General features: G+C 37.0%; 1 protein-coding gene across 3 annotated transcripts; it reads right to left on the reverse strand.

Moving 5' to 3' along the window:
• Positions 1–7,780: 7,780 nt before the first annotated feature.
• On the reverse strand, positions 7,781–26,629 carry RBM45 (RNA binding motif protein 45). Of its 3 annotated transcripts, XR_014296953.1 has the most exons (12): positions 26,212–26,629; positions 22,256–22,378; positions 20,265–20,391; positions 17,986–18,108; positions 16,999–17,178; positions 13,863–13,992; positions 13,608–13,692; positions 13,246–13,409; positions 11,487–11,687; positions 8,931–9,009; positions 8,194–8,225; positions 7,781–8,028 (listed from the first exon to the last, which is right to left on the reverse strand). XR_014296953.1 is itself a non-coding variant. In XM_082657656.1 (11 exons), exons 1-9 carry the CDS (start codon positions 26,509–26,511, stop codon positions 11,495–11,497), a joined length of 1,425 nt encoding a protein of 474 aa, XP_082513782.1. In that variant the 5' UTR covers positions 26,512–26,629; the 3' UTR covers positions 7,781–8,028; positions 8,194–8,225; positions 11,487–11,494. The 3 variants fall into 3 exon arrangements, 2 of the variants coding, with proteins under 2 accessions (XP_082513782.1, XP_082513781.1); XM_082657656.1 differs by lacking the exon at positions 8,931–9,009; XM_082657655.1 differs by lacking the exons at positions 8,194–8,225; positions 8,931–9,009.
• Between the last annotated feature and the right edge of the window lie 370 nt (positions 26,630–26,999).

Consider the following 26,999-nt stretch of genomic DNA (forward strand, 5'->3'; position numbering starts at 1 on the left):
TTCATGAGAGCCCATAGCGCTCTGAAAGCAGTTTGATATTCATCGTTCTTCATTATGGGTTAGATTTTCTTTAATCTGTGACTATTTGCTATTTCTGACACAACTTTTAATTTAGCTCCTCTCTTTCCTTTCCTCTCTTACTCTTCTCATGTCCTTGTCCTTGTCATGCCCTGTTGTACCAGAGCAGGAGCTGAAGCAGATATTTTCTAATACTTCCTTGCTTTAAATGAATTGGATGCATACAGAAAGCCCTTCCTTTTAAATGCCTTAGGATTATTGCTCTTCTCTCACACTGCAGGAGTGTCTGTCCCATTAGCCTCATGTTGATACTGCTTAATGCATTAAGAAACCAAAACTTTAAATGAATTATAAGACAAATACAAAAAAATGCATAAACTATAGAAAGCACAATTCAAAAAGTTATCACCACACTGGTCAGGAAAGACAAGATTACCAGTACATCATAAGCCCCCTTCACCCCTTTGTGACTCTTCCCCATTCAATTCTGCCTAGGTTTTATTTCTGAACCCTTTCATAAGTGGGAATCATACAGCATTTTCTTTTGTTGGCTGGTCTGTCAACACAGTTATGATATTCATCCAAATTGTTACATGTAGCAAGAGTTAGCTCATTTCCTGTACTTCACTGTATCCATTCTGTTGATGGACACTGGGGTTGTTTCCACTTTGAGGCTATTACCGGTAATGCTTGTATGTTTTTTTGGTACACATATTTTCTTATCTCTTTTGGATACATGCTTAGAAGTGGAACTGCTGAGCTGAGCGTAGATGCACGTTTTAACATTAACAGGTATTTGTCAAATATTTCCAAAGCAGTTTATGAGAGATCCTGTTGCTCCACACTCTCACCAACACCTGGTATTGTTGATATCTTAATTTTTGCTGGTTTTACCAGTGTAAGCGTATCTTACTGTAGTTTTAATGTGCATTTCCTTGATGACTAATATTATTGAGCATTTAACAGATTTTAAAAAGATTCTTCAACTTACATTAACAGTCAAAGTAAAAAACATGTTTTAATGTTCCTTTATAAAAGCTAAGGAATTTACCCAATCCTCTCTTCCTCTGCCAAAAGAAAAAAAAGAAAAAAGAAAGGAAAAAAAAAAGAAAGAAATTGCAATCGCTTCTTGGTCTTCTTTTGTGAAGTGCCAGGAGGTCAAATCTCTTGCCCATTTCTCAATGAGGACAGATTTAGCTAGGCTGATTTCAGAATTGGCAGACTCTGAGGATTGCTTTCAGCTCTTTTACAGTCCACTCAAGTGCTGATATAATATCAAGCACACGGTCAGAAATGTCAGACACATTTCATTCCTCCAGGAAATCCGAGGATGTCCATCAGATCTAGCCTTAGGGTGGAAGAGGGTAAGGGATTTCCTGGCAATAAGACCAAAGTTCTTAGGGCAGAGGCTGGAAAGAATACTTAAAAACAATCCTGCTGTAAGTATTCTAAATCTGCCTATGGGCAGAAGCTAAAAGATCTTTTTGGGTTGCTAATGCTGCCTTTGTCATTCAGCATTTCTCTTGTGGTCATAGGTGGGATCTCTTTTATGACCCTACCCACCCCAAGGTGAATGCCAGTTGTGGTTCTCTTGGAACCACAACTCCAAGATAGTGCAGTTTCAGTGTCACTAGTTAAGAAATGCAGAATGAAAGCCTTTTCTGATGGGACTCTCAATAGCTGTCTCAAATTATTAGTCCAGCCTTCTTATACATACGTTAATTGTGTTAAAAGGGGGGAAGCTAAGGTATCATCTTGTTTTACATGACAAGTTGTTTCCATGTGGAATTTGAGTCAGCCATTTTAAAAAAAATCCACACCTTCCTGCTTTATTTAGTAAAAATTTTTTCTAGTATCTACTATTCTTATCTAAGTTTCTATGAATGATACCAATTTTTTTTTTTTTTTACTTAAATGTTTTCATGGGTATTTTTACAGAAAACTGGGAGAAGGGGGTTGCAAGTGTTTGTTTACACAGCCTTTATTATCTTCTACTTTCTAGATGAGAAAACAGGTCCAAAAAGGCAATGTTGATACCATATGTGAAATATGCTCTTAGGAGAACTGAAGAATAACAATATTAACAAGACCTAGAAGACGTGATACATTCCTACATTACAAGTAACTGAAAGCTATTAAAGAGAAGCTGGGTATTGCAGGCACACTACTAATCTTGCAGGATGATGTAAGATCTACTTCCATTCTTTTTTATGAAATACTTTCTTTGAGTTACTGCAGTGAAATAAGACTGGGCTGGTGAAAGATGGGACTACATTACAGTGCTTACAGTTCCCAGATTTAGGGTAAAAGTGGTAGAAAATGAGCCCTGCTAGGAGTTTCTGATGAAGGGATTAAGCCAAGATGGTACTAATGGGAGATGAACCCACACAGGAGTTTGTGATGGTAAAGAAAAGGTGGGTGCTCTCTCCAAGTGTACTTTTTCTTTGCCATTGTTGGTCCAATTTTGACACTGCCGAAGCAGGTCAGTCCGTCCCAGTGCTCTCATCAACTACTATAGACTCTTCCTAAAGTCAGTCCTACAAGTAACAAACTGCGAGCCTTTTTGTACCTTCCCCCAATGTCACACGGACACTTAAATTTCTTAAGTTACTAATGTACTAATGGGGAAGAGGAAGAAAGTTTTTTGTGCTAATGGATCAATAATAAAAGAATGCAAAAACTAACTTCTAGGGCCCAAAACCAATACAACAGACAGATTTGTCGATGATGAAAGGAAAATTATGTACTTTTATATATCAGATCTTCCAGTAAATCAGTAGATAACTTTAATTAGATGACTTTAAATCTCTTCTTTTAGAGTTAAAAAACCCCACAAAAATAACAGAAGAAACAAAATCCCTAAGAACTCTGTGCTAATGAATGCTGTGACCTGTGTATTACTGACATTGGAAAATGATAATATATGAGCAAGAAAATTAGTAGTACCACCATTTACCTACAAAATCAGAAATGGAAAGGTAGGACAACTCAGAATGTAGATTCATAGGAGTATCTGTGAGTAAGCACTTTGATTATCCTACTGTGCTCAATATTTTCCCAGTGTTTGTGGAAAACAGTACTTGCCTTTTCACACATTCCTGATTTTTGTATCTCCAATACAAATAACTTTGCTTAAACAGCCTCCTGAGGCCTTCCTTCTACCACTTCTGCAGCAGTGTGGTCAGAAAGGCAGTCTCTAGGGTGCCACAGTAGTTGTAGTCTTGGTCAGCTAGCTCACATGGACCCGGACGTCTAGATACTGGCTGCAATTCATATACGACAGTCATTGGACTCCCTTTCCTGTGATAACCACTCAAATGGATTTTCGCAGGGCCTGGTAACTTTCTCAAACTTTAGTGGGAACTGCATATTCTCCTGAGGACAAGTCTCTTCTAATTAAATAAAGCATGTTCATTGTAATGAATGAACTGCAATTTCATATTTTAACTAAATATTTCTGTTTGACCCCCTAGCAATACCATACCTTTGGTTCCCAGGATCCATTGTTCTTGAGTTACTGTTTCTAGAAAAGGAAATAATGCAATCCATTTATTAGAATTCAGATATTAAAATGGAACTTCTTATCTAATAAGGATGACCTTTATGTTTTCTCTCTTTACTGAAATCGTATGTAAAAATTAACTGCCACGATTTTTAATAGAGCTTACCATCCACATACAGAAGAAATAAAACTTGCATGTGGCTGTACTGCTGGGTGAAAAGGCTATATAAACATTTCATTTGTTTTTGCCTTTACTGATTTTTAGTTTACTCACTCATAACAAGTACTGACAGGTAAACTGCACTTACAAATCAACAGAATTTTTGGGTGCACCAAAAAAGCATTCATTTTATAAGAAGATTCACTTTAGGACTGCAAGAATACTCACTTACACATTCAAGATTTCTGTACCCTTGTGAATATTCCATTTCAGTTTTTTAGACACTGATGATAATTATATCACCTTCATGCTCTTTTGTCATTTAAAAAGAATGACATGTACCTATGCACTTCTTTAGAGACAAAATCTGAAAACTTATTAACATAATTCACTTCAAAATAAATGTAAATAAAAAATAAAATTAGGTAGGAGCTTTGAATGGCATAAAGCAAATAATTACCATCCTTTATAAACATCAAAAAACATTTGCCAACACGAAAAAGTTGGCCTGACATTTTGCTATTTGTAAGACTGCTTGTGTTTTTCAATTTCTTATTGTAATTAATACCTACTGATATTAAATTGAGGGAAAGCAGATGCTTAATTCTATTAAATAATGCTCAAGGTAAACGACTTGGAAACTTCTCAGTGTCTTACTTTTACAACAGTCGAACCTAAGGTCCAACACATAGAATCTCTTTAGGTCAGTGAACCACAAAGTCAATGCCAATGACTACCATATTAGAATCACTTAGGGAGCTTGTTGAAAAACTCACCCCAAACCTATAGAATCAGTGCATTTCAAACAAACACCTGAGGTGACTCTTATAGACACTGAAGTTTAAGAACCACTGCTCTAGACAATACAAATTCTATCATTTCAGGCTCAGTGCCTTAGATAACATTGGAATGTTGCACTTTGTTTTTGAGTGGCAATGTTTATCACCACCTAGTGGTAAAGTCTCTTATTTCTATTCTCTGTCCATTAATACTGAGTAGGTTGAGAACTAATTTCTGAGAAAGCTACAATTTTAGAGTAATAATTTCCTTAGTATTTTGCATTAACTTTTTATCCCATTAAAAAAAGGGATAAAAAAGTTAAAAAAAAGGGATAAAAAAGTTAAAAAAAACTAAACTTGTAGGGCTTCCCTGGTGGCACAGTGGTTGAGAGTCTACCTGCCAATGCAGGGGACACGGGTTCGTGCCCCGGTCCGGGAAGATCCCACGTGCCGCAGAGCGGCTGGGCCCGTGAGCCATGGCTGCTGAGCCTGCACGTCCGGAGCCTGTGCTCCGCAACGGGAGAGGCCACAACAGAAAAAAAACAACTTGTAAATAAAACTGCACCACACCATATGAATAAAAAACAGTCTATATTTCAGAAGGATCTTTACTAAAATCTACTCCTTGTAACACTAGTGCCTCTAAAAACATACTATTTCACAGTGCAAACTATGGTCCTCTTTTAGAGATACAGGGATGGGGTACATTAGCATATTAAAGGCCCCGGAAGCTTCATGGTCAAAAAACCTGTGAACTAATAAATAACTGAACATTTCCTAAACATACTGGACCATGAAAATTTCTTTCCTAAAGAATACGTATTGACTTCTCTCAAGAGAACACTATTTCAAGGAACATAGTTAGGGACATGGTGCTCTAGAAGAGCAAATCTGATAGCTGCTTTCAGCATCTGTGATCTACCGTAAAAGACCTGACAATAAATTTACAAGCAAGTTTGACTGGGCTTTATTTTAAATGTTAGTTATTATGCGAACCACTTATTTGAAAGAGAATTTTATTGATCTGTATTGCTTAGCATTTTCTTTTAAGTAAAAAAAACCCATACCTAATAAAAACCCCACTATATTGGCAATTTTATTAACTGACGTATGCATGGTATCGAAATATCTATACATTATATTCATATACCAAAAGTGCATTTGAGAAGTAAACATTTAGGTGAAGACATAAGCACTAGATTATTAAATGCTATTTCTTAGGTTCTAGAATTTCCTCATTTTAAGAAAAATGTGAGATTCTGGCTTTTAAAGTTTTAGGGATCAACTGCAAGCAAGAGACAGGAAAGCAGGAATAAGGCTAAACGATTAAGATTAAGTGCAACACTGAAGCCAAAGTAACCATTATTTACTGAGGCATGCAATTGGGAGAGAAAACACAAGAGAAACTTACACTGTAAAAGCCAAGAACTGTTTTGTAGACAGAGTATACATGTATACATGTTTTTTTCAGAACTTATATGAAGGACTCAAGGAAATAAACATAGACAAGGCACTTCACTGAAACCACGACGGTTTGCTGCAACTGGCTACCTGAACTTAAATGCAGAATAGAAAATTTGGGGTCATTTAATCTGCACTAGAAAATCAGTGGATGGCAGGAGGGCATATGACAGCTATCATGTGAAATAGCTAACGTCAACAGGGTCCAGTGAAAAACTTTAAGACTAACAAGTAAAATAGCAGGGAATCAGGTTTTATGTCAATTATGGGGATTAACCAAAGATGTAATGGACTTAGGCAGGCAGTAGGGAGCTTCCCATTTTTACATGTTTAGATTAACCACCTGGCGGGAATATTTTCGGGGGAATTCAAGCATTACTTGAGTGTTAGAGCCAAATAACCTACAAGGGACAATTTAATTCCAATCTGTGAAAATGGAACTATGTGTGCAGTAAATGAGTTTGGGATGAATAAATCTATCTATTGGTAATTAATCCTCAACTCTCCTCAGTTAAGTTTTTCATTTCTAAAGACCCATTTGCTTCCTTTTTAAAATATGGCCTTTGGCTCACAGAAAGATACTTGGTTCAATCCTTGTTCAGTAAGTCTTGCCTGGGAAGATAAGACAGGATATTTTCTTATCTAAATTTATTAAAATTACTGATTCAAAAAAAAAAGGATTTTAATTTTTCAGCAGAGAAATGTCCAAGCATGAAATATGCTATTATGCTCAGTGAATTTAATCTTTTCACTATTTTTAATTTAACTCAGGATGTGAAAGGCATAATGCGGAGGTAATTAAGTGATGTTTTAACAACTGCATGCCATTTAATGTCTATTTTTTTTAAGGTGCCAAACTCTTGACTTAGATATACCTTTTCTGATACATATCATTCACCTCAAGAGCAGATAAAATTTTTTTTCTTGGATTTTCAAAATACAAGCAGAGTAGGCTCCTCATTTTTAATCTTTTATGAAATGACTATTCTTCCTATCATAGTCTGTTCTGAAAATTGCTTATATATCATATTTTTGGAGTGGCCATTATGTTCTGTACTTATAAAGGGAAAATGTACACCTACCAAAGCCATTGATATTTATTTAAACATATTATCAGTGATAACTTAAATTTTTTTTCCCTTAGCACCACTGCTCTAAAATCTTGAAAGGGACTTCCCTGGAGGCATAGTGGTTAAGAATCTGCCTGCCAATGCAGGGGACATGGGTACGAGCCCTGGTGTGGGAAGATCCTACATGCCGTGGAGCAACTAAGCCCGTGCACCACAACTACTGAGCCTGCGCTCTAGAGCCCACGAGCCACAACTACTGAAGCCCGCACCTAGCGCCCCTGCTCCACAACAAGAGAAGCCACCACAATGAGAAGCCCGCGCACTGCAATGAAGAATAGCCTCTGCTCGCCGCAACTAGAGAATGCCCGCTTGCAGCAGCGAAGATCCACAGCAGCCAAAACTTAAAAAAAAAAAAAAATCTTGAACGATCTGTACAAGATTACCAACAAACTGTTGTATCTTGGTATAAAAAAATCATTTCTAATGATATGTCTTTTGGCTCTTGCTTTAGAGTAAGTGTAAGGAGCCAATCTATATGTGTAGGTTGAGTAGCAATTATATTTTATTGAATCTAAGATGCAACTGATTGAAAACAGCATCTTTATGTTCCACTAAGAAAGAAAAAAAGAGGTTGTCAATTACAGTAATGGATATCAAAATATTTCCAATGTCAGAAGTGTAAAAATGTGCATCTCAAAATCAATGAAATATGTCATTTAGTCAAATTCTAAACACTGACTTTCAAGTTTTTTCATTTCTGATCTTTTACATAAATAAGGCATGATTTAGTTAAGCAAAGAAAACTTTATTTCTGCCACACATAACAACATATTGCTCTAAGAAACAACTACTATATTAGTTTTAGCATTAACGTGTGGTTTAAAAATACATGTCAACAATCCCTGCTCCCCAAGACAAAACAATGCTGTGCAGAGACTATCAGGTATGTGAAAAAAAAAAGCCGTCAACTGTCCACAAGGAGTGCGTCCAGTCACATTTTCAGTCAGTCAGCTGAGGATTATGTCATTAGTCTTTGTTCTGTAGAAAGAACACAACACAAGTATGAAAATCATCACCTGAAAGGAAATAGCTGTTGTATATAGTATATCTAAAAATGTTAGGAGTTATTCCTTTATTTCGTATACCCAATGTTACCTGCTTACTCAATCATAGATGCCCCCAAATAAGCAAAACTTAACTTACTCAGAAGGATGATGCAAGCGGGTACTGAATTTCTGGAGGGAAAATATTGTAAATTAATACAAAAATCATGCATGTGAGGATGACAGCTTTGGGTTTTATCCCTACACACCAGGCTGATGAGTGGGTGTTCGTAACTGTCTTCTTAACCATGAGTCCAACTAGAGCATGTACGCTGAAATATTTTGTTCTTTTGGGTAGCTAAACTCAACTAACCATAATTGTTCAATCATAATTGAGGGACAAGGATAAAATTCAGAGGGATTTCCTCAAAACAATATGTCAAGATAGAAAACATAGGAAGTGAAAAAAGTGACAGTTGTACAAACCGTTTTATGTGATTAAAAAAGAAGGAAATGGACCTATAAAAAACACACACACACAAAAATCAGGATGTTCTAAAATACTAAAATTTCTGTTTTCCTCAAATAGAAGAAGAAACATATTTTGCACATCAGATCCACCTCAAAATAGAACTCAGCTATTTTCAAAGTGATATTCTTAGACCAGTTTCTTCTCCTATTTCCTAGTCATGGCTCAGTTAATCCTAGGCTTACTCCTCAGAGACAAAAGGAACTAGCCTTCATGAGTAGTGTTCGTGTTCTCTTAAAATTAAAGAAACAAATGAAAAAGTGGCCCCCATCTCCCCTAAAATCTTCAATGGTTACAATCATGTAAAACTTAGAAAAGTCTTTCATACTACCTTATTGAACCTTAAAATAATATATTATTTAACGTACCAACAAAAGAGGTGAATCTCATTATGAAGTCCATGGTAAATGGGGATTCGAAGCAAAAATAAAAAAAGCCGTGCTGCAACTAGAAGACATTCGAAACCAATATAGCTCATTATGTCCTACCATTTTCAACTAATCTGACCCTACTTTACCTTTGCCTTGAATATGTATAACAGCTCACTCAATAAAGGGAAAAAGGATAGATTTATATTTCATGACTAGTCATGCTGAAGAATATGCACTTCCTCTAATGTAGGGAATTGGATGAATGCATATCACTTAAATGTGATATTATAAAGCTTCATTCTCACACACTTGCTGGCCAGAAGGTAGTTTTGTATCATTAATCTTAGTTTCTCATTGTTTTGATGAGATGACATAAAGGTTTCACTGAAGTCATCAATGCACGAGTTTAGCTCACACTTTCAAAGCAAATTAAAATTTTATTTTATAAGGAATTTTGCTGACTCATTTTTTCTCAATAACCCTATGGAAAAACTCGGCCTCAGAAAGGTGAAAAGATCTGCCAAATCATAGTTAAGTGTCAGAGCTGGAACTCCAACTCAGATCTTCTGATTTTAAGTCTAATATTTTCTATACTATATAAATAATTATTTTAAAAAAGGCTCAATCACAGGAGTAATTTATATATTTTCCCCTTACTAAGAAGTTAGTATTATTGTCCTTTTTTAAGGACAAAGATTCTTCGAGTAAGAGTAAGAATTGTTATCTATATTTTGAAAGACTCACAGACATGAATAAGCAGTTTTGTATGCTATTTTAGAAGACAGCTTGTGTAAAGAGAATTCAGTTCTTAACGTTTTATTTGCAAACACAAAAAACTGCTTTGTTATAAGAAAGACTTGCTAATTCTTTTTCACTGGCAAATTTAATATTTCTGAATTGTATGAAGTAACGGGAGTGGATTTTGTAATTAAATAAAACATTTGAGAACATTTCTAAATTGAGATTATTCATAATGGGCCCAAAAGGCACTTCGTATTGACAACTGCCTTCTGTAAGGAGGAACTAATCACTTGACTTGCTCTATCAGAGGAAAGGTCATCAGCAGTTAGAATTCAGACAATTCATTTTGATACTTCCTAGTTCTCATAATTGGTCAGAAAGAAAACCTGGTGAAAAGAAAATTGCTTTCAAGTAAGTAACTTCAAACTGACTCTAAAGTACTTGCCAACTGCTATTATTTGACCAGCAGTGGACTTGGGAAGCTGGTGTGTGTGTGGGAACGGGGAAGCTCTCAGCTTCCCCTGAAACTCAGGATTCATTTCCAGAATGAAAAAGTGAAAGAATCAAACATTTCTAACTTTCAATAATGTTTCTCCAAACCGTGGAGATGTGAGCTGTCCTAGATATAGAAATTTAGGTTTGATTTCTTAAAACTAAAAGAAAAAGGAATTCATAAGGCTGTATGTAGCATTATTTATAATTGACAAGAGTTTCTGGAAATTGTCAAGGTTATTTTTGAAAATATATATATGCACGAGAGTATTTTCTGAACGTGCAGTTTTAATGTACAAACTCACAAATATGAGTGCAGAAAAACACCAACGTTTAGGTTCAAAAGGTTCAAAAAGATGCATTACAATTGACCCTTGAACAATGTGGGGGTTAGGGGTGGCTACCCTCCACCCAGTTGAAAATCTGAGGATCACTTATCATGGGCCCTCCATACACGCAGATACTCCTTACCCACGGTTCTGCATCCACAGATTCAATCAACCTCGGACCCAACCAAGCTCAGATCATGTGGTACTGCAGTATTTACTACTGAAAAACATCCACATGTCCACAGTGGACCCATGCAGCTCAAACTTGTGCTGTTCAAGGGTTAACTGTATTTGGTATTGCTTTTTAGGCATTTCACTAGTGAATGTCAAGACATTCTTTATAAAGACTGTCATAAATTACCTCAATTCATAACTCAAAACATTAACTGTTCAAGTTAAAAATCTTTAGAAGTATTCCAATTTTAAAGTTTATGTAACCATATAGTAAAGTCCAATTCTTAATAGCAAAGACATTCACACACACACAGACACACACACAAATACCATTTAATTTTCTAAACTGAAATCTGATTTTATTTTATAGGATAGACATTCTCCCAGTAAACATCAAAAACATTTTTTAAGTTTAAAAAGTTCAAGTTTAGGGCTTCCCTGGTGGCGCAGTGGTTGAGAGTCTGCCTGCCAATGCAGGGGACATGGGTTCGTGCCCCAGTCTGGGAAGATCCCACATGCCGTGGAGCGGCTAGGCCCATGAGCCATGGCCGCTGAGCCTGCGCGTCCAGAGCCTGTGCTCTGCAACGGGAGAGGCCACAACAGTGAGAGGCCCGCATACCCAAAAAAAAAAAAAAAAAAAAAAAAAAAAAAAAGTTCAAGTTTAAAAAATATACTGTAAAATTATCAGCACAGTGCTTTTAAGCCACAGTGCTTTTAACCAACAACTTGTAAATCCTTAAAAAGAAACTCTATACATATTCCTTTCGTTACACTATTTAGCCAATGTGTTTCAGAATTTAGATTAAAAAGAGCATACCTCAAGAATCAGTAAGTTCTTTGTCGTTTGTTAGATTCTTCTCTTGGGGAGTCTGCCAGCATAACTTTAAGTCTGACTCCATTCAGGATCTTTCCATGTAAAGTAGTAATGGCATCATTAGCACTTACTCTATCTGCATACTTGGCATACCCCACATTTTTTCCTGACACAAGGTAAACTTCGATCAGGTTACCAAAACGACTGAAACAAAGTAAAAAAAAAAGATCAACTGAAATTGATAAGTAAAGATGCTCAGGTCTAAAAGTTGGGGTCCATTCTGGACTCCTTTTTTCACTCCTTTTCCCACATCCAATCTCTAATAATGTCAATCTTCCTTCTTAAACATTTCCTCTATCAGTCAATTTCTCCCATTATCACTCAGATCTCTTTCCTCATTCTGACCATCATTATCTTTTTCTTAGTTTACTCTAATACCTTCTTCACTAGTTTACCTGCCCCCTGGGTTTATCCTTCTCCAATCTATTCTCTATCCTGTCAGAATTCTGAGTGATCTTTCTAAAACACAAATATGATCATTTCCTCCCTAAAAGTCCCTTCAGCTGCTCTTCATGCGTCCAGGGTAAGGACAAGCTCCCCAATATAGCTTGTGGGGCTTTCTTGACTTGGGTCCTTGTCCTCTGCAGCTTCATCTTCCCTCAGTCTCTCAAATCCCATATTCCAACAACCTCCTTCCACGTTCTCTCCCGCAGGTATAACCACCCACACGCCCAGCTTTCTTCCCTGGTTAAATTATTTGTATCCTCCAGGCCTCCACTATACCTTGCTTCTTTCAATAAGTCTTCTCTGAGTTTCTAAGGCAGGTGCCCCTCCTATGTATTTCACAGACTGAATATTCCTTTTCACCACACAACCTCTCTAGGTTGTAATTTCCTATTCACTTATCTGTCTCCTACATGTGATTAGTTCTAAGAGGACAAGAACTATTACATCTTGTTTACGTAATATAATGTTTGTTTACACAATGTCTCTGGCACTTAGCACAGTGACTGCCTGGTACAGAGGAGAGGTTAAAAAAATAAACGAAATAAATTGGTTAAATAAAAATCAAAATACTTGAACCACATCACTGATATTTTGTGAAGTTCTTTAACAAGCTTTCTATCTTTTAAATAAATTTGCTAACATTGTAAAGCAAATAGGAAAAAGACCAAAAAGAAAAAGTTAAGGTTAAAGAAGTTACATTAAAAACAAACAAGAGTCTTCCCCCTTTTTACACTTATTTTATATACGTATGTACACACACACACACACACACACACACACACACACACACACACACACACACTCTTCCCTACAATCAAGTAATTGTTTACTCAATGTAGTTATATAATCTTTAAGGGTCCAATAGAGTGCTGACAAAATAGAAGATGCTTAATAAGCACTGTTCAGCTGAATTCTAGAGGACAGGTCTATACAGATGTATCTTCTATTAAGAAACAAATGATTTGTTCATTCTATGTATGCAACTTTTCAAAACAATACTCCATGTTTTATGTCTTCAAAATAAAATAAAAGGAAATTCTGTGTGGAGACTTATGACATGTAAGTAACAAAGAAGAGAAGGAAATAATTATATATTTTAAAAGGTGATATAAATAAGAACTTTTTTAAACCACAGAACGAATCAGCTGTACCTGAAAAGTACCACACACAGGAAGCTTCAAGAGTGCAAGGCTGCTTAAATGACTGGTTTAAATATATTATTTAAAAATGTAACTCTGTGGAATTGAAATCTTACCAGAATATATCCTCTAGTACATCTAAAGGTAAAGGATGTGGATTAAACACGATAAAAAGTCTTTCTTTCACCGGAGTTTCAGGAGGGGCTTTTTTTTTGCATGACGGAAGTACAACATCTGTCTGGATTTGAGGCAGCTGTGATCCAGAACTTCCTCCAAATTGCTGTTGAAGAATTAGGTTCAAAACAAAAAAGAAGAAAAACTGCACTTTAGGGATTCTTAAGTCAAGAGCTAAAGAGATGTGTATCATGGCACCTATGTGGTCTTTTACTATATCTCTGAAAATTTTCTTAACACAGGTAATAAACAAAGGCCACATTTATTTTATACTACTGTGAAGGTTAAATTCTTACCTACTTACCAGAAATTGCTGCTGACTTGGGTTATTCCACACCATTGATGCAAGCTGTGCAGCTACCATCTGCGTTGCCATTTTTCTAAGGAGACTGGAGATAAGAACTGGTAATACACAGAAAACTAGAAATATTCAGTCTCTAAACAGTAACTTCTTTTGTGTGACTTCCTCACCTGAGAGGTCAATTCTATTTTTATTCTCCAAGTCATATCACGTATATCCAAAGCTTGGCTTTAGGCTAGCTCCTGGAATGGTACTTACTCTGATGCATTACTCCCATCATCAATGAAGGAAACACCTATCCGATTCCCAGGAGGATACTGAAATCCATGTAACTTGTATTTTGCATAAATAGCAGATGCTACATTAAAATACTGAACCACTCCATGACCTAAAATAAAGCAGAGAATATACGGGAATTAGAAAAAAAGCAGATTCAGTAACTAAAGTTTGTGTTGCCATAAGAATGAAACAATAGAGAAAAACACTAATATCACACAATTAGTAAATATATAATCAAATGTGTCAGAAAACCAAGTTCTGTTATACATGTGTTCAATAGCTGTGTTCCTATAAAGCAAAGTATAAACCAGATGTTGGTAAAAATATGAATATGATATTTTTTAAAAAAATGGTATCATTAGCTTAAGTTCTGTCCAATGAATTTAATTTTAAGATCTTGGCTTTTCTTATATGACAGAGAAACAGCTAAAAGCCAACCAGTTTTTCTTAAAATTTTCATTCTTTGAAATATACTTTGAAATTCTAAAATTTTCCCTATCATAGTAAGAAATGAAATGAGAAGTGATATATGAAAAGAATATATAGTCATCTTGGCTAGCTGAAGTGGTAGACAGAGAAAAAGTGATATATGTAGTAAAACCAAAAAGCAGGGTAACAGAGGGTTTCGGATCAAAAGTCACATATTTCACATTCCTTTGAAGAGCTTTTAGCTAAGGGGGTAGATTTCAATTCAGGAAGGTGATGCTACAGGGGGGGAAAATTTTATACAGGAGCCCTTACATGGCAAGCCCAGGAGCTTGTAACACAACCAAAAGGTTTTCACAATACGTTTATACTATAACTCACTTTGGGAAAAACAACGTTTTAATTTAATGTTCCTCTCTAAATCTAAGCATCTCAACATTTTAATGAAATTGAAACTCAGGAGCAAATGAACATATAAAACTAATTCAAATAGGATTCTAACTATATAATACCTCTATTAATAAAAAGGTGTTCCAATGATACACATATTTATCAGACACATCCAATCAGAGAAACAATAGAGAAGGTAAAGGAACAAATACATTTCAAAGTACCAGATAAAAAGGAAAGAAAATACAAAACAAATAGAATTACATATGAATATAATAACAGATATGCCAAAACCCACAAAATGTGCGCCTTAGAGTCACAAAAAAGAATGACAGCAGGGACTTCCCTAGTGGCCCAGTGGGTAAGGCTCTGGGCTCCCAATGCAGGGGGCCTGGGTTCGATCCCTGGTCTGGGAACCAGATCCTGCATGCATGCTACAGCTAAGAGTCTGCATGCCACAACTAAGAAGTCCACAAGCTGCAACTAAAAAGGATCCTGCATGCCCCAATTAAAAAAGATCCCACATGCTGCAACAAAGATCCTGCATGGGGCTTCCCTGGTGGCGCAGTGGTTGAGAGTCCGCCTGTCGATGCAGGGGACACGGGTTCGTGCCCTGGTCTGGGAAGATTCCACATGCCGCGGAGCGGCTGGGCCCGTGAGCCATGGCCACTGAGCCTGCGCGTCCGGAGCCTGTGCTCCGCAACGGGAGAGGCCACAACAGTGAGAGGCCTGCGTACTGCAAAAAAAAAAGATACTGCATGCCACAACTAAGACCCAGAGCAGGCAAAATAAAAATAAATAAATTAATAGTAAAAAAAAAAAAAAAAAAAGACTGATAGCATAAGACTGGGTTAAAGTTGGAGATGGTACAAAGTAGGTCAATGACTTTTTAGTAGGTCCTGCTAAAAGACCAGTGCTGGGTAGAGTAATATTGATTATGTGGGAGTGTCTGTATGAAGGGTGTGGACACTCTAGGTCAGTCAGTCTATATAATCTGACTCATCTATTTCCCCTCAACATCCATAAAAAGACACCCTAAAATGACTAAATCAAGTATATCTATAGTACTGGAAGAGATGCCAAGTATGATTTCTCTATACCACCCCTCACCTCCAATTCTTTAAAAACCAACAAACTGAGTGCCTATTATGTGCCAGGACTTGCAGTAGATATCTTATATATATTATTTCTAATTCTTATCTAACCCTGGCATAGAAGGTACTAATAATCCCATTTTACAGATGAGGAAAGAGAGGCTAGATAGAATAAGCAATCTGCTAAGGTCTTACAACTACGTGTCATTGTTGGGATTTGCACCTGAGTTGGCTGCAAAATGGAATGCCAACCTTTTCCCATTACACCACTAGGGCATTTTAAAAAAGCCTTAAAAAAATCAAAAGGCTTACAAGAATACAAAGATGGATTAACCTAACACTAGATAATAGGTTTAATCAATGAACCAGTTACCAAGTTCAAATGGCTGACATTAGAGTCTTGCTTCTATTAAGAGTGGGGAGAAGCAGAGAGAGAAGTAGGGCAATTAAAATGCTTGAAATGGGAAAATGCTTGAAAAGGGAAGGAGCTCCATTTTGAGGTATAAAGTTTAAGAAAAAGAGACTTAGGGAAGAGGAGAAAACTTTAAGGGTTTTATCACTTTGCCTAGCATTAATGAGAAGTACAGAAAGAGACCCTATTCTAAAGTATTTTTGTTGTACAACTGGAAACAGAGAATGCTCTATTTTATGGGCGTTAAAACAGTTTTAAAAAAATACATGACTATAAAGTAGATGTATTCCCAGGGATTTGTTTATTGAGGTATCACTATATTTGAAAGTTTAAGGTAGAGAAAAAAGAAACAAAAAACTGTCATAAAAACAGTATGTGACATAAAAAGTGCCATCGGAACAAACGAACTTATTTACAAAACAGAAGTAGAGTCACAGATGTAGAAAACAAACTTATGGTTACCAGGGGGAAAAGGTGGGGGGAGGGATAAATTGGGAGATTGGGATTGACATATATACACTGCTATCTATAAAAAAGATAACTGATAAGGACCTACTGTATAGCACAGGGAACTGTACTCAATATTCTGTAACGACGTATATGGGAAAAGAATCTAGGAAAGAGTGGATATATGTATATATATAACTGATTCATTTTACTGTACAGCAGAGAGTAACACAACATTGTAAATCAACTATACTCCAATAAAAATTAAAAAGAAAAAGTGCCACTGGAGGAAAGCCAGTTTAACAAAACACAGTATATTAAAAAATAATACAGACATTATTTTTACCATAATTAGAATACGGATCTCGTTGAACTTCACAGTATTCCAACCCTGGTACTATATCAAAAATGCTGAAAAGCTGCTCTTCAGTGAAAGGAACTCTTGATACAACTGACAGGCGTTTGGAGATGGATTCCTGGCCTCTGTTGTCATTCTTGTCAAAACTTGAAAATTCAGATTGTTGTTCTCCAATGATATAAAAAAAAAAAGCAAATCTTTAAATTTCTATACATTCAGAGATTCATTTAACATTTTAGATACTAGAAAATAAAATGAAGTGTCATTAAGTCCTCTGCATTGAACAAAGGCACTGTCTTTTGTAATATGCTCTTGGTCATCAGCACTATCAGGAGAGACAAGGACAAGAAAACAGACAACTCTCCCCATTTCCCTGCCTTGATACAGAAATATAAGCAGAAATGTGTAGTGTAATTTCACAGGAATGCGTTTACTATGCAAAACTGCAAAATATGGCAAGTGTTTCACCTAAAGGGAAGTTTATGCCGAATAACATTTACAGGTCTTACTTTCATCACTCATGTTCCCCCTTTTCTAACTTCTACTTTTGTCATTCCTCTCCTTTCTCTAGCCCTAATTTTAAAGCAGCAGTAATTTAGGGATAAAATTTTAGGATCCATACTGAGGGGATAACTGTATATGTCTTTCATATTTCTTGGTCAGCTGCCTACAAGCAGCAGCTCACCCCCCCAAAATGGCAGTGTAACACTGCCACTGACAGTGACATAGTGTAACACTTAGATAATCCATAACTAACCACAAAAAACTATAATTGGAAATAAGTTAAACAAAATAAGCATTAAATAATGACATTAGGTGTCATGACCAACTTCTTGAAAGAAAAAAAAAAACCCTATAAATTCTTTTATTCACTACGTGAACTTCAGACTGCTGATAAAAGAGTATTAAAAAAAACCCCTCCAAATCAGATTGCATACACTACTTATGCCATTAAAGTAAAGATAGCCCACTTACCAAATGGAAACATATTCACTCTAGGTTCATGTCCCAAAGTCTCCTGCCTCATATTACTATAATAATCTTGTTCTGAGGATTCAGATGCTTTATTTTTAGGTTCAGCCAAGATTGCCCTAAAACCTGAAAAAGAGAATCCATAAATTTCAAACTTTATAGCAAATTTAACACACCTACAAATATACTTGATTGCTAGTGCTTGACTTAGTTTTATAATTGTATAAAACAAAATCTACACAAACAACCATCTCCACCAGACCTACTTCTTTGCTTTTTGAAAGATGGCAAGGAGTAAATGAGAAACAGCAAGAATCCCAAATTATGGGTCAATGTAGACATGAAAGATCAGCAATTCTATTCTATCCTTTCCAGTCTCCCTCTACGACAGATGACATCATCATTCATTCTCTCAGGCTTTCCAACATCAAAATCCAATAGTGCTTCTTCACACCCAACTGTCATCAAGATTCTTCCTTTGAAATATACTTAGATGTTATCTTTCACTCCAACTTCCCTGCCTCTGTTTTAAAATTAGATTCTCGTCAATTAATTACAACCCTTCAACTGATAGCTTTGCCTCTGGATCAAGAGTTTTAACTATGTACACCAGCAACGATGAGCTTCAAAAGGTGGGAAGGTTCATGAACCCTCTGAACTTTAAACATAATGCTTATTCATATGTGCACATGGGCATATTTCAAGGGAGAAGGTTCACAGCTTTCATCATATTATTCAGTGGTTCCAAAAAGGATAAAATGAGCCTCTTTGAATTCTTCCTCTGTAAATCCACTCTTGATACTGTGGTTAGATCAACTGTGCTGAAACAGTTTTTGTTATTTTTCTCCTTTTAAAACAATCTACAAGGAATTTTCTAATGTGGACTAAGCTTGAACTCTTCATCACCTCCCGTGTACGGTTCCAATGTACCTAGATTACTCTGTCCCTGTTTCTCAACAGGAACACCAAGCTTTATTCAGATTGTTGCCTTCATGCTATTAAGCAAAGACGTTTATTTCTAGCTCTGTGTCTTTACTAACATTGCTCTCATCTTCTGCCCTGCCTACTCTACACCAGTTGCAAATCCTACCTCCAGATGTATTCCCATGCTCATTTGGTGCACTTGTTTTTCACCATTGATAGGCTATATCACATAGTTCTGAACATTTTCTCATTTGGCAAATTTTTTTGAGTCTACTATAAATGGCAGTATCTTTGCTAGAGATCTCAATAAATCTTAATTGAGTACTACTCAACTGAGTACACTACTATATCGAGTACTACTAACAGCAGTACTAGGTACTTGGGGTGACAGCAACAGATAAATAAGACACAGAGCTTTAAAAAATCTATTATTCCTTAACTATTTTTTGCCTATTAGATCTCGGCTACCCAATATAGCTGTCAATTCCTTAAATGCCAGCGTTGCTATATATTCCATTTGTATCCCTCTACTTATATTGGTGAGTATACCATAGGTACTCAGTTAATGTTGGTTGACTGAGAAATTGAGAAGGATCTGAGAGAAAATTTTGGTGTATACCTTAGGGTTATCTAAGAGTTCTACTGATTAACAATAATCATTTTCAGTATGTATCTATTTTTATAATATCCTGAAACCCACTAATTGAATTATTCTACATGTCATTTCTAAGGGTCAATATAACTAGAAGTATGACAACAAAGAATATTTTCCTTGGCCTCTTTAGAATTCTTATTCTTCAGAATGTACACCAGCAATAGCAGAAGATCCGAATAATGTCACTCTACCTTGAAATTAACCCAATGTGTATTTACTTCACAATGCTAGCAAAACTTAAAAATCCTATCCTTATTATTTATATGTTTATTAGTATACCTAACTCTATTTAGGGTTTAGGTCAAATATAAACAAATATTACAGAATACTTGAATTTCTTTAAAATATAAAGAATAAATATTAAAAAAAACCCCAACCTGAAAGGGTTGGTAAATTTTTTAATACTTAAAATTCTAAATAATTTAATAAACCCCAAAAACCTGTAGAAATAATAACCAAAGTAGGACAACAGCACTTTCACTGAGTTAATGCAGTTGCTCATATTTTTTAAGATAGTGCCTCAATGAAAGCCTAATCACAGACCCCAAATTATTTTCATCCTAGGACTATATATATTTAAACTCCCATTGCTGAGATTAAATTAGCAGGTATGGCTATTAGCACAAACCAGTATTAGATTATAATTAGAATAATTCGAATTTTTTCAAATGTCTATTACAATGATAAATGAACACATCCTTACTTCGATCACAGTTTTCTATTGCTTGGGCAGCCTGTGATGGTTTTAAGTATCGAACATAGCCCAAGCCTTTACTTTCTCCAGTTACTTTATTCTTAATAATGCTGCAATACTCGATATCTCCATACACCTATGAGAGTTAAAAGAAATGATCTTAGAGGAGTCAAAATTAATAACTGAACAGATTTCAGAACTAACTTAAAATTTACTTGTTCTTCTTGCTTACAAAAAAAGAAATCAGAATTTATAGCTACTTTTAATAATGGAATAAAAATGTCACAAACTAATGAGGCACTAGAAAAATAACCATAATGATGATAAAACCAAATAATAACATAACCAAAATAAAGACACTTTCTATTTACTGAGCATTTGCTTTACATATATCACTTTATTGTTATAACAGCACTTCAAGGATATATATATATCACACTGCTTATTTCACAGACCAGGAAGCTGGGCCTTAGAGAAATCAAATAACTTGCCAAAGTCATGGAGGGAGAGCAAAAACTTGTACATGGTCTGGAAAGCTCCAAAGTCTTGCTCAGTGTTGGTTAAGAGCAGAGGCTCTGGAATTGAACCTTCTTTATTTTAATCTTGGTTCAGCCACTTATTAACTGGGCAGTTGCCTATCTCCTTAGCTGTTAAATGGGGCTAATAGCTGTACCTACCTCATAGGGTTGTTTTAAGGGTTAAAAGAGCAAGTACACCTAAAGCGCATATAGAGGGTCTGGGACATAGTCAGCCCTCAGTAAATATTAGCTATAATTATTTATCTGCCTTCTAACACGAACATAAATGATTGTGTATACTTTTGAAGGAGTGCCTCTTGAAGTACATTTTAAAAATACATTGGTTCACGCAGAAAGTTAATACTCCATGTGAGAAATATGTGGTAAATGTTTACTTTTAATGTTGGAAGAAATACGGGATATAAATTCTTACTGTTTATTATTAATTTAAAAAATTTTCATGTAACCGTTAGTAACTTAACTACTATATATGTGTTTAAAAATGCCACATTTGTTCACTCAGAGAAAGATAAAAGTTTATAAGTATATAAGGTAAAAACTTTATTCTTACTATTGGAGGAAGTATGGAATATATATATATTTGGTATTTGTTATTTTTGAAGTATTTTATTCAATCCTCGGTTGGGGTAGGATAGAGGAAGTTTGAAAATTACTTTTTACTACTTGTTTTCTTTCTTGCTTGTTGTCCACATGATTCAGTACTGGGAAGATTAGTAGAAAAAGAATAAAAAATTACAACTCAAGGCAATTTAAAAATTGCTTTTTAATAGCTTTTGTGAAAGTGTGTCACTGCTTATAAAAGTCAATGGCTAAAAAGAAATTTTAAATTGTCTCCAAATTTCATTGACTACAATCTAGCTATAGTTCAGAGTTGTAGGTAGTTTTTTTTTTTTTCTTTAAATATAATTCCTTCAGAGGTCTAATTTTAAAACAAAAACTATAGAGGATAAGTCTTTCTGTGAACAAGTTCATCAACATGCCACAGACTTGTAACAAATGTGAGATAATACAGTTCACACACTCAGGCTTGCCTGCCCCACCTCTCCATGAGAGGCAATAGAGAGGAGTGCTAAGAGGGTGCTTTGAAAATTTCAAGACCAAGAGCAGGCTCTGGATTCAGACACCCTGGGCATAAATCTTGGCTCCATCACCTACTAGGTATGAGACCTTACTTAAAACTCTGAGCTTTATACTTCATTTTCCTGAATCTGTATTTTCATTAAATGGGGGGAAAAACACCATCATCAATATTTTCCAGGTTTTATATATTTTTAAAAAGTTAACTTATTTTAGTTTTAATATTTAATAACTAGATTGAAATAGATGACTTAAAAATAGTTATTTAATTCTCCACCACCAATCTAATGATCTAACTCAAACAAAACAAGATTTAGTAATTGTACAACCAATGTAAGACTGTAAGTTATCAAGAACCCTAGCTGATTAGAAAATGTTAAGTACCTTAAATTTTTCCCGTAGATCTTCTTCTGTGTAGGACTTTGGTATCATAACAAATATTCTTGTAAGTTCTTCATCTTCAACATCTCGGTGACTTCCAGATGATCTGGACTGAGCAATGAAAACCTAAGAAACAAACAAAACCCAAAGAATAATGCGGAAATATCAGTCAACTGTTTTCCTACTCCTTAAGAATACTTACTTCATTATTAGTATGGGATTCATGTTAGGTTAAATGCAATGTAATAGCGTCTTATCAAAAAACATTTTGCTAAAGCAATCTTTATTGCAATGACTTTTTATGAGATAACACCGATCTTTGCACTTTTTTTCCGAATTCTTTTTTCCTTTGTATTTTTTTTACCAAGAGCAATAGTCAGTGCACTGAAAGAGAGCAACAGTCAGTGCAATAGTCAGTGCACTGAAAGAGAACGTGTACTCTGCGCTTGTTGGGTAGTGTTCAATAAATGTCAATTATATAGTTGATTAATAGTGTTATTAACATGTCATATCCTTACTGATTTTGTCTACTTTTTCTGTCAGAGACTAAGAGGAGTGTAAAAATCTGAATATGAATTTCTCTCTCCTTTTAGTTCTATTAATAATGCTTCATGTATTTTGAAGCTCTATTATTGGTTACATAAACATCTGGAATTGTTATGTACTTTTTGATTGATATTTTTATTTTTAGGAAATTATTCTCTGTTAATACCCTTCCTGTTGAAGAGCATTTTGTCTGATATCACACCAGCTTTTTCTATCCTTTTACTTTCAACCTCTTTGTATCTTTATACTTAAAAGTGCATCTCTTGCAAACAGCATTTAGTTTGGCCTTTTAAAAAAAAATCCTGACAATCCCTGCTTTTTAATAGGAGTGTTTAGCCAATTTATGTTTAATTTAATATTGATACAGTTGGGTTTAAGTCTAGATGGTCATATTTTTAATTGTTTGCTTTCTAATATTAATCCTTAAAAAAAGGTAACATGACCATATTCTGGATCATCTCAGTTACCACCTGAATGACTTATGTGAGCAAGAAAATGCACAGAATGGACTGAGGCTCTATTTTTCTATTAGTAATTTAGTTTTATTGAAATATTATCTGTGACACTAGATTATTACCTGGAATTTAATTTGCTTTGTGGTATTGCTTTAATTTAATTCATAAAATTGCTTTGGTTTTATATTATTCCAGAGGAATGTAAAATCTTTAACTATGATTCTGGATTTGTTTCAAGAGCTACAAGCATAAGAATTTTAATGGCTACTCTTATTTTTTATAACTTGTAGAAATGTAATAAAAATAATGTAAATCACCAGACAGGGCCCTTGAGTATTTTTTTCCTTTCTTCTTCTTCTTTGTCTTTAAAGGGGGGCGGTATACCATTCAGTATGAGAAAACGTGAACCTATGGAATTCCAGAGGAGAAGGGAGCAACTAAAAGGACAAAGAATTTACAGAGCCACGGGATTTTAGAAATATTGAAAAATAGGGTCATTATGTTTGCTTGGAAAACAGGTGTCACAGAGGTGTAGAACCTTGCTTACAAGATACAGCTGGAGATACACCCCTAGATAGCATCTACTTCCAGTTATTCCTTTGATAAATTATACCACATGCCAAGCACTGTATAAGGTATTAGTAGTAGAGTATTAAGTAACACAGAAATGGCCCACTAGAAAGTTAGTCCAGTGCATGTATCAGTAATGGATGGTCAATAGGGAAATACAAATAGGGAACCTTCAAGTACAGGAAGACACTAGGAGAAAAAAAGAGTTTCAAGTAAGACTTGTGATTGGAGGTGCCATCAGATCACAAATTTTTAAATTTTAGAAGATTGGAGCATTTCAAATTTCTGATAAAGATGACAATATCTAAGTAGAAAACATGTATAATAATCAACCACCTACTGGATGATTTCTCCTGAGACTTTACGTTCACAGACTATGGCTCTAAATTCTCGCAAAGCTAAGAACTAAGATTTTTCTCTTGTTTTCTAGGTTTACCCTTTTCCTCAAGATAATGTAGCTGATCACTCACAGAATGAGTTTGATTTGGACAATCTTTTCTGGCTGTAGGCCTGGTATTAAAATTTTCTTATTTGTCTTGTAGGGCCTTTGGAACTTTGCAAAAGCAAAGTACATGAGAAACACTGAAGGTAAATTAATTTAACTGGAAATACTGAAAAACAAAACAAAAAACCCCACTACATTCCAGCAGAAGACAGCCCAAGTTGAAGCTGCTGAAGAATGAATTTAGACTGTCTAGCTAAGGCACTAGTGCAACAACCCTCTGGCTGAAACTGAGTGGACAAAAAATGTGAAAAACAAAACTTAAGCTTTAATTATCTTTGGGAATCATTTAATTTCTCTGTGGTGAAAAGAGGGGGATACATTTTAGTGCTGGAACTTTTACTTCTCTTGTAGGAATTTAATGAAGGCAAGGGGGGGTCTATAGGTTTAAATTTGGGGCATTTTGGGGAGTTTCCAAGAAGATCTCTGTGGTTATACTATATTCAAAGTAAAAAAATCCTCCCTGCTAAGATCATAATTGGAAGGAGATGAAAATTATCAACCTAGTGCAGGAGTCAACAAACTTCAGCTTCCTGTTTTTCTACAGCCCATGATCTAAGAATTGCTTTTACATTTTTAGAGGGTTGTTAAAAAACAAAAAGAATGTGTGACAGACTGTGCATGACTCACAAAGCCTAAAATATTTACTGACCCTTTACAGACAGAGCTTGCCACCCCCTGATCTAGTATATACTGTGGCCTTACACTTAATTTCATTGATGATCTGTCCTGACTCAGAGGGTCTGGGAGGTGGGAGGAGAGGGAATGTCTATTGTCTAATGTGTTGTTGGTGTATTCCTAGGCTCCTCTCTTTTTTGCAAGAAAGGCCTACAGAGACTGCTACTATGGACAAAAAGATGTACTGAGGGTTCACCTTGTACTGGCTCTGTGCTAAAAGGAAAGATTAAGTCAAATACCCTCAAAATCACCCTTCCTGCCCTGTGTCAGTATATTAATTTTACAGAGAAGTTAAGTGTGGAAACTTAATATAAATACCACCATTGTTAATTAAGAGTATTCAAAGAGGCATTTAATATTAATACAATTACACTGCCATCACAATGATTTGCCTCTTTTTTTTTTTTTAAATTATATACATGCACGGCTTCCCTGGTGGTGCAGTGGTTGAGAATCCGCCTGCCAATGCAGGGGACACGGGTTCGAGCTCTGGTCTGGGAAGATCCCACATGCCTCGGAGCAACTAGGCCCGTGCGCCACAACTACTGAGCCTGCGCGTCTGGAGCCTGTGCTCCGCAACAAGAGAGGCCGCGACAGTGAGAGGCCCGCGCACCGCGATGAAGAGTGGCCCCGCTCGCCGCACCTAGAGAAAGCCCTCGCACAGAAACGAAGACCCAACACAGCCAAAAATAAATAAATAAATATATAAAAAAATTATATACATGCATACTTTGGTACTGGGAAAATGGCTAACGGGAGGGCCACAGTTACATGTACTTTTATCAAGTCTTTAAGCACCTTACCTACCTGAGAAAAGCAAAGTTACTTGTTTTTATACACGGTAAACCGCGAGGTCTGAGGAGGATCAGAGAAGTCCTCAAAGTAGGTCAGGGTCGGAGCTGGGCGGTGGATTAGCGACGGCGGGGGCGCGGGGCTGTCCGGGCACCGCAGCTCTGCAGCCGGAGTAGCCGCAGACGCCTGGTCCGACCCGGGAGCGGACGTTCTCTCTGCATCCCCCATCCCCCCGCACCCCAGTGCAGCCCTGCCGGCAGGGTGTCCGCAAGAACACTCTCTGCAACGCCGTCCTCCCCTCCCCGACCCCCACCCCGGAATGCCAGGTGCTGCCCAGTCCGCCCCCGCGAGCGGATGTACCACCCCTACCGCAGCCTGACACCGCCCCCGGGGGCACCCCGACCCGGCCCCCGCACCTTGATGGGCTTGGTGTCGCTGGGGCTGAGGCACTGGCCGTGCATCTCCTCCATGGCCCTGCAGGCCTGCGAGCTGCGGGCAAACTTGACGAATGCAATGCCCTTGGACTCTTTGGTGTGCTTGTCCCGCACCACCCAGATGTCTTGGATCTCCCCGAAGGGCGAGAAGCGCTCCCTCAGCACCGACTCGGGCGTGTACTTGCTGATCACCAAGAAGATGCGGCTGTTGGGCGGCTCGTCCAGGCTGTCCACGCCCGGGCGGAAGCCTCCGCCGCTCGCACAGCTCCCAGCTTCGTCCATGGTGCTCCACTCCGGCGCGGGAGCCAGGCCCGCACCCCTTTACTCCTCCTCGCTCCCGCCGTGCCCGCCACTGCAGTAGCTGCCCACCCAGTCGCAGCCAGCCTCGCGTCCGCTTCCGGAAGACGGAAGGGTCTGGGGCCCGGCGCAGGCCGGCCACGCAGGGTGCCGGCTTTGGGGTCGGGGAGCTGCTGCGCCCCTAGCGGCCCGGGGGAGCCTGACGCAGTCTACGGCGCCAATCCCGCGGAGCCAAGGCCCACGCACCAGGTGTGTGATCCTGGTTCCCTGTTGCTGTAAGTCTCTGGTGCGCGGGCTTTCCCGTCGCTGGCTCTGCCCCACTCCCAAAGCCCATGGTGTCTTCCCCCAACCTTGCCACTTTGGTCGTAAGCTCACTAGAACAGCTCTATAGGACTGAGTTAAAACGTTCAGCCTTAGAGCTGATCAACCAACTCCAGCCTCATTGTTGAGAAAACTGAGATGAGGAATTGGGG

The sequence above is a fragment of the Grampus griseus genome, assembly GCF_964374135.1.
Source record: "Grampus griseus genome assembly, chromosome: 7".
Lineage (NCBI taxonomy): Eukaryota > Metazoa > Chordata > Mammalia > Artiodactyla > Delphinidae > Grampus > Grampus griseus.

Excerpts from the sequence above, each read along its gene's own strand:
- RBM45 (XM_082657655.1), bottom strand. The coding sequence starts at position 26,511 with ATGGACGAAGCTGGGAGCTGTGCGAGCGGCGGAGGCTTCCGCCCGGGC. Across the intron at positions 22,379-26,211 it reads GCGACACCAAGCCCATCAAG|GTTTTCATTGCTCAGTCCAG; the intron begins GTGCGGGGGCCG and ends TTTGTTTCTTAG. Across the intron at positions 13,693-13,862 it reads GATGGGAGTAATGCATCAGA|TCTCCTTAGAAAAATGGCAA; the intron begins GTAAGTACCATT and ends TCTTATCTCCAG.